We start from the raw sequence: 7,551 nt of genomic DNA, 5'->3' as shown, positions 1-7,551 counted from the left end.
GTAAGACTTCGCCATAGGACATTATTCACTCTGAAGTCTCAAACCTTCAAATAGATTTCGACTGTATTTTTTATGTCTGGATTATCAATGAAATCGTTAGAATTATTAATCTACGAATTATATTTCAAAAAGCGATATCACCAGCTTCATAACTTCTTGATATTTATATAAGTATTTTGTTAAAGTTTATCTGCCAGTTGAAATGGAAAATAATACAGGTAAATTTAAGTCAGTACCTATTATATAAATAGGTTGTTTTGAAAAAGGCTCCTAGTTTCAAATAAAATTACAAAAAAAAATTAAGTGATTTTTAAATTTTAGACATTCCATATAAAACAGACATTCAAATAAACGAATAAGTACAGTTAGTTGACGTAAGACCATTCTAAATATGTAATATTAATTTAGTAAACAATTCCTTGATATTAAAAGCATGGGTAAACAATAAAACTAAATGGGAAAGAATAATAATTTATATTTACAATTCATAACGTTAAAGCTCCAAATATTGGAAATGCGTCTTCCTTCTTTAATCTAAACCTAAACCTATTAAGCACTCCACTCGCGACGGTAACACTACGAACTTGTGACATATGACCACTGTATAGAGTCCTATTTTCTTTGCACACATCTAGAGATCGGCAATTTTTTATTTTTATGTGTATATTTCGTTTCCTCAGATGTGTTGTTTCGAAGAAATCTTGAAGTATGTGTGATTTTCTTTTCGGGCTTATTGATATGAGTCTGACTCGTGGTCGCCTGAGCATTGGCCTAACAGGTGGGTAAAAATCGTCGTCATTTATTTTTTCTTGATTCGCATCTTCGTTTGTGGCAGTTTCTGTAATTAGTTTGTATAATTAGACTTTTCCAAAGGGCAAATTATGAAGCAAGCTTCGAGGTGAAACAATAAAGTACTATTAATATAATTACAAAATATTAAGAACCAAGTACACAAACAAAACAAACAAACTATAATTCAGAAGCGTTTGAAATTTTTTATTTCAAGGAAAATGCAAGAAAAATATACCTTGATAAGGAAATATAGTCCGCCTCGGCATTATTGAATCGCCGAGTATTTCGTACAGTGTGTAGTCAGTCATTACGAAATCTTCCAAATACGTTGTAGGTTCAGATCTTAACAGGCACGTTGATACATCCTGCATAAAAGAAACAAATGTAAGACAAAGTATTTATTTGCATTATCAATACAAGCGAATTTTATGAATATATTTGTTAGGTTCGGTTCGTATAAATTAGTTGGAATATGAAAGAATCAAAACGATTTTCAAGTGGAATATGAAAGTAAAGAGTAAAGTATTATGAAAAACAGTTCTTACTAATTTTAATGTGAAATAAATGATTTATTTATTTAAAGGAGAAGGTTTTTGTTCAAAGTCAGTCGATCGTTATTAGGAATTTATGTCAATAAACATGCTTACATTGTATTTTTCATAATATCTATTCAATAACGTTAAATAAAATTAATGAATATTTAAAATTTATTCTTTAAACTCACCAACAAAGTCTGTCTCAAGTCCATAGCTCTCCGGCCACCTATTTGCAGACAGTCGTCCAAGTGCGTCAAATAGTCCCCAAGACATTCGATCAAAGCGCCACGCCCCAATGCCAACACGCAGCGAATCATTGGCGCTGTTAAACGATCTCTTGTACCTTGAGATAAATAGTCGAAGAGGATGCCTTTACCTGGGAAAAAGTTTTAAATCAACATTTGGGAGTAATCTAGCTGCACATATAAATGCCAACACGCAGCGAATCATTGGCGCTGTTAAACGATCTCTTGTCCCTTGAGATAAGTAGTCGAAAAGGATGCCTTAGAAAGAGTATTAAATCAACACTTGGGAGTAATCTAGCTGCACATATAAACTAGACGCAAAGGACAAAGCCACGAGTTGGACAAATAGTCGTCCAAGTGCATCAAATCGTGTAGATCGTTGGTACTGCGAGACAATCGCGAGTGCCTTGCGAGAGATGGTCGATGAGGATGCCTTTACCTAGGAAACTTGGTGGATTACACTTAAACTTGGTGGATTACACTTAAACTTGCTGGATTACACATAAACTTGGATATTAATTACTATTATCGCTAAATTTGATATTTTTGATTGTATGGTATTCAAATGCTTTATAAATATAAATTCACGCGGACGCCTGACCAACCCAACCACCCGTGATGAGTAATTGTTGCTGCACAGTTTATATAAAACTGAGGCAAAGACAAAGTCAGGGGTTGGTAAATAATTGTCAACAATATTATACAAAGAAAACGTTTTAATTTTCTGGGAAAAATTTATATTTAGCCAAATTACACAAGAGCAAAAAATACTGCTCAGGTTTTTTCTTGTAATTTCATGTGGTTTTGAAGGTGATTTATTTACAATACATAGGTTTTATTAACATACCAATTGTGATGAATGAAGGCCAGGTACGCGTTATTTTCGTCAATATTGTCACCATTTTTTCTGATAGAGATCCATTGCCCAAAATATTCGATACCATTACTGGAAACAGCCTCTGAAACTAAATTGGATTTTGTATAAATAATTTAAGTTGTAAACAAAATAGGTACAACTAAAGATATGAGATTTTAAATGTAGTACTTATGTAAAAATTCTATATTTTATTATTTTTAAGTACATAACTAGAATCAGTCTGATCTGATTATGCCATTATTTTGTTTTACTTAAATCTCATTTAAAATTATTGTGATGCATTTCTCCTCTTTTTTCAGAATAAATGAATCAATAATTTAAAATAAGGATAGCCCAAGACATACCTGTTGTTGTATATTCGTGTCCAAACTACAAGGATTGGAACAGAGAGCATCAACCATTTCCAAAACATTTGACTGCAGCGGTTTCTTGGCTGGTACATTCAACGCGTTCAGATTATCATCATTTAATACTAATACAGCTAAATTAAATAAGTTCGGAAATATAGGCCCTATCCGTGTGTTCGTTGTAAGATCCTCCACTGCTACTTCTTTTGGTTTCCTTTTGAGATTTAGAATTGCTGAAATTATCAATAATAATAAATAATAGTACAGTTCATAATATTACTGGACTAGACGGAAAAAATCAAGATGAAAATTTGTGAGTGTCCGATTGAGATACGTGGGATTGAGAAGCCCGGTTATCGATCATTCATATCAATGGCACGCGCAACCACAGAACTATTATAGTTCTGTGCGCGCAACCCTAAGGACTGACGTCACTAGCGCGTTTTACGACTACTCGTGCAACGAACGTTCTTGTCGCCTATAGTTAATTATCTCAACATTTTCATTAATTAAAAATATTACAAGCTCTACTATAAACGCTCGTTGGAAGAACACATTTTAAATTCCGCTCTTTCCACCTTAATTACTTTACATACGCAACGAAAGAGAGCATTTACATAAATTACGAATATTGTCCTTGACTGAACTATCACATAAAACAGAGGATATGCCGCGATAATACTAAAACAGCTTATCGGGAATCTAAAGAGTTGTCAATACACATTCCAATTAAATAAATACGGTAAGCTATCGGTCGTCAAGTACAGTGCATTATTTACCCTCTTTTTTATTTGACAGTGTTTGTCATGTGTAGATGAGTGAGCGAGATATAAAAGTTTAAAGCGTGAGAGCGAAAGCGCGATTAAGCGCAGCAACAAATGACCATTACTCATCCTGGTCTAACATCAGGAATAGTATATCTATTTCTAGTGCCAAGTGCAATATTTTTAATAACTGTACGTAGATGTATCAAAAGTCTTTTTCTATCACGCAAAATTATGATAAAATACATCAAGTTCGCTCGCTTACACGAGTCAGGCAATTTCCCACTATCGAATTGTAGAGCGTGTACAACGTATTTGTAAATACATATCTTAGACTAGCGGTCCGCCCCGGCTTCGCCCATGGTACCTACATGTTAACGTTTTTTTTTTTCATAAAAACCATCCTCGTACTTCAAGGAATAGATTCCGCAGCGCACGCGATGACAGAATTTTTATTAAGGAATTTTTTACACCTTGGGTTTACAGTATTGCATTTTTGGTAAGGATCTCTAATTTTTTTTTGAAAATGCAACATAGCCTATGTTGCACAGTGAAGATGCAGCTTTCTAATGATGAAAGAATTTTTGAAATCGGTCGAGTAGTTTATGCGTGAAAACCACACATACTTAAATACATAATTACAAACCTTTCCTCTTTGTAATATTAGTATAGACATACAGTCTGGTAACTATTAAGATTGTACCACAATCAACTTGTTACAGTGCTTAATAGTTTCCGCTTTACTGATAAAACTTGTAAAACGAATGAATGAACTTTAATGTGTTAAGAAATTTGAATACTTGAATGCAATTGTCTTACAAATAAACAATCGTGTAACATAGTAAAGATATTTTAAGAATACCATTATACTTATCTTTATTAGAATTAGCAAAAGCTAATGTTAAATAATAAATGTTGGATTATAATTTTAATGGGAGCACCGATAAGGATAATAAAAAGAGTGCATTAAATGTTACCTAATATTCAAGCCACCTTTTGACCGCTATATATTACACAAACATTGGTTAACGCGCGAGAATGGCAGAAAGATATCAGTAGTAGTTAGCATTAAATGAAATATACATACCTCTAGCTACTTTAGTATAATAATTCTGTAAACTACTGCTTATACTTGTGCTGCTATTGAGACTTTTGTCATCTGTAATCCATTCTACGGACATAGTGGGTATTGACGAGAAAACATAGCTCTGAGGAATCATTGCCAGCTCTGTGATGTTTACTAGAGTTTCCTGTAAGTAAAATAAAACGTAGATATTATGATGTCTATTTTTGGTTTTATTTGTGTGTATATTGAAATATCTCTTTAAAATATCTTACATACATTTACTACAACAAAATTTATGCCTAGTTTAGCATAATTTCAATCTTTAAAATATTCGATCACTGATGTAAATAAATAAATTTGTGTGGTATGCAAATAAAACTGAAAGGGTGGTCGAGAGGTCAGGTGTTGTCATGGTATGGCTAAAAACGCGCATCGAAACCCGTGTAGCAACAAAATATTTTCTTTTATTTAAAAACTACTAAACCCATGTGTATCAACTTGAATAAATGATTGATCCGTACTTGGTATCATCTTTTGCATATCCATATCCAGTTCTAACAAGACACAATATATTGAAAACTTTACGTATCCTTTTTACCTACGATAAGTCGACAATCGAGCCGATATAATAGCCTCGATGGTGACATGAAAAAACACATTTTGTGCTCGTGCCGACGCTAATAATGCTGTGTCCGTTACACATTTAAATAACGTGTACTTAAATTAAATGAATTGATAAGTTTAGTCGTGTCGTTAAAGTAAGTTCTTGATAATGAGTGCCTATGGTGATAATTTATCTGTAAAAAACTCTTTAGCGAATATCACATCATCAACAAATGAAGATGCTGTCATCATGGATGAAGCAAGTGATGGAACTGGTTACAGCGAGACACAACATACATTTAAATGCCTTCTGAATCAGGTAAGTATTTAATCAAGCAAATAACAAAAAAAAATTATATTAATTAAATAAGGACTTTAGTGGTTTTACACTTTTTTTAATCTAGTCTTTGTTTTATTTCTACAATTTGTTAATATAAAAAAACATGGGTGTTAAAATAATTTACGACTAACAAAATATAATAGAAAAGAATGCTATATTTTTAATATTATTATCTAGCCATTGTGGGATACACATAAATTTTGTTAAATACTGGGCCCTGCATTGTCACCAACATGCAAAATAAATAGTTTTATTATCTTAGTGTACATCTCTTGGCACAATTTTTTACTTACAACTTCGCAGCACAGTTTCTCTTCGCCAAAAGATGCGTACTGTGTAGAAGATGTTCCCACTACAGGACTGGTGTCCGATAGCATCAATAATGTGTTAACATCCCAGCTATCTACTCGAGATTTCTTCATCATTTCACTATGTAATGCTAAGGTCTGCAACGAGTCAATTAAAAAATTTGGTGTACAATTCTTAACTATTTTATATTTAATCCGTCAGTCCTCGGATCACAGACACAATAGAAAATCTATTGTGTCTCGGCCCGATCGGGCCGCTCGGTGGTCAATGGGTTAAATTTTAAATTAATAAGAAAGTATCAACGCTAATGCCTGCAAATGGTCAAGGAAAAAATTTATGTGCATTATTCCTAACTATTTTATGCTTAAATTTTGATTGTAATTTGATGTCACATTATTGCACCATTCAATGTATTTTATAATTTTAATTTAAATATTATTTCAATATCTTAATACTATTATAAAGGCGAAAGTTTGTAAGGATGTATGGATGTTTGTTACTCTTTCACGTAAAAACTACAGAACCGATTACAATGAAATTTAGCACACATATAGAGGGTAACTTGGATTAACACATAGGATAGGTTTTATCCCGGAAATCCCACGGGAACGGGAACTATGTGGGTTTTCCTTTGAAAACGCGGGCGAAGCCGCGGGCGGAAATTTAGTACAAAATAATAATGTAATATCATAATACAACACCAAAGTATTTAAAATAAATGTTTAGAATATAACAATATTAATAAGTTATTAAGACTTGAAAAATTATTAATCTTTAACTTACATTTATTGTCTGCCGTAATTTATAACTAACATCTTCAGCCAGATTGGTGGCTGCTTCTGAATTGAGTTCTGCACCAATTTGTTCAGCCATACATTGTACTGAGTCCGCACCAATGCCTGCAAATTTGCCTTGTGATGTTCCCCCATCCTATAATACAAAAAATATTGTTTCATAAAGTGTAACATTCACAAGTTTAATTTTAATTATAAATAAAAAACAATGAATTATAGTTACTTAGGAATAACTGAATGCTGGTTTGTTAAATAATTTATTTTAGAAGTTTGTTTATGTCATGGCTAGACCAAGTGTTGAAATCTATATGGTAACTATGTTAATTTAAGCACAACTTTAACTGCACACATGCTTACCTTTTCAGTGAGTGGTGGTGTATCACACTGACTAGATCCTCCAGATTCAGAGGCACCAGATTTGTTTTTATCTCGTTCACGTCCAGTAGTCACTTTTTTTGAATGATTTTTAGCTAACGAAAGAGCCGACATGTTGCGCAAATATTAAAAATAGCAATTGTTGCCAATTTTTTTGTTATTTATAACATAGTTTTGAGTATACATTTCGATAATTTAATCATATTGGTATATGAATGTGATGCAGGAAAACAACAAACATGCAACAAACGATTGTCGTGAATTAAATTGTAGAATGAAATTGTCAAATGTCAATGTCAAAGTCAAGCGTCCACCGTCCGTCCGTCCATCATGATTTTTTAAATAATTATCTATAATTATGTAGCGTCTGCGGTAGCGTTGTAGTTAAAATAATATAAGTGTAATTTAACTACAAAAATTTAATAGATTCAATTCTTCAAATAAAATGTGCAAGCTTATCTTGCTTATTCCTGATACTTTTATATAATTTAAAGATTATGAAT

General features: G+C 32.5%; 1 protein-coding gene across 1 annotated transcript; it reads right to left on the bottom strand.

Moving 5' to 3' along the window:
- Window positions 1-459: 459 nt before the first annotated feature.
- On the bottom strand, window positions 460-7,322 carry LOC149908815 (uncharacterized). Its single transcript, XM_090120379.1, has 9 exons — window positions 7,031-7,322; window positions 6,663-6,809; window positions 5,864-6,016; window positions 4,649-4,811; window positions 2,795-3,030; window positions 2,421-2,538; window positions 1,517-1,704; window positions 1,028-1,157; window positions 460-838 (listed from the first exon to the last, which is right to left on the bottom strand). Exons 1-9 carry the CDS (start codon window positions 7,160-7,162, stop codon window positions 486-488), a joined length of 1,620 nt encoding a protein of 539 aa, XP_089976505.1. The 5' UTR covers window positions 7,163-7,322; the 3' UTR covers window positions 460-485.
- Between the last annotated feature and the right edge of the window lie 229 nt (window positions 7,323-7,551).

The sequence above is a fragment of the Colias eurytheme genome, chromosome 4 (genome assembly GCF_061535395.1).
Source record: "Colias eurytheme isolate Ceu_HAF_F1 chromosome 4, ilColEury1 Martin Lab GWU primary, whole genome shotgun sequence".
NCBI lineage: Eukaryota > Metazoa > Arthropoda > Insecta > Lepidoptera > Pieridae > Colias > Colias eurytheme.
Note: the sequence above shows the minus strand (reverse complement) of the source record. Positions and strands in the feature narration are given on the sequence as shown.

Excerpts from the sequence above, each read along its gene's own strand:
- LOC149908815 (XM_090120379.1), bottom strand. The coding sequence starts at position 7,162 with ATGTCGGCTCTTTCGTTAGCTAAAAATCATTCAAAAAAAGTGACTACT. Across the intron at positions 3,031-4,648 it reads TTATACTAAAGTAGCTAGAG|CAATTCTAAATCTCAAAAGG; the intron begins GTATGTATATTT and ends TGATAATTTCAG. Across the intron at positions 2,539-2,794 it reads ACACGAATATACAACAACAG|TTTCAGAGGCTGTTTCCAGT; the intron begins GTATGTCTTGGG and ends AATCCAATTTAG.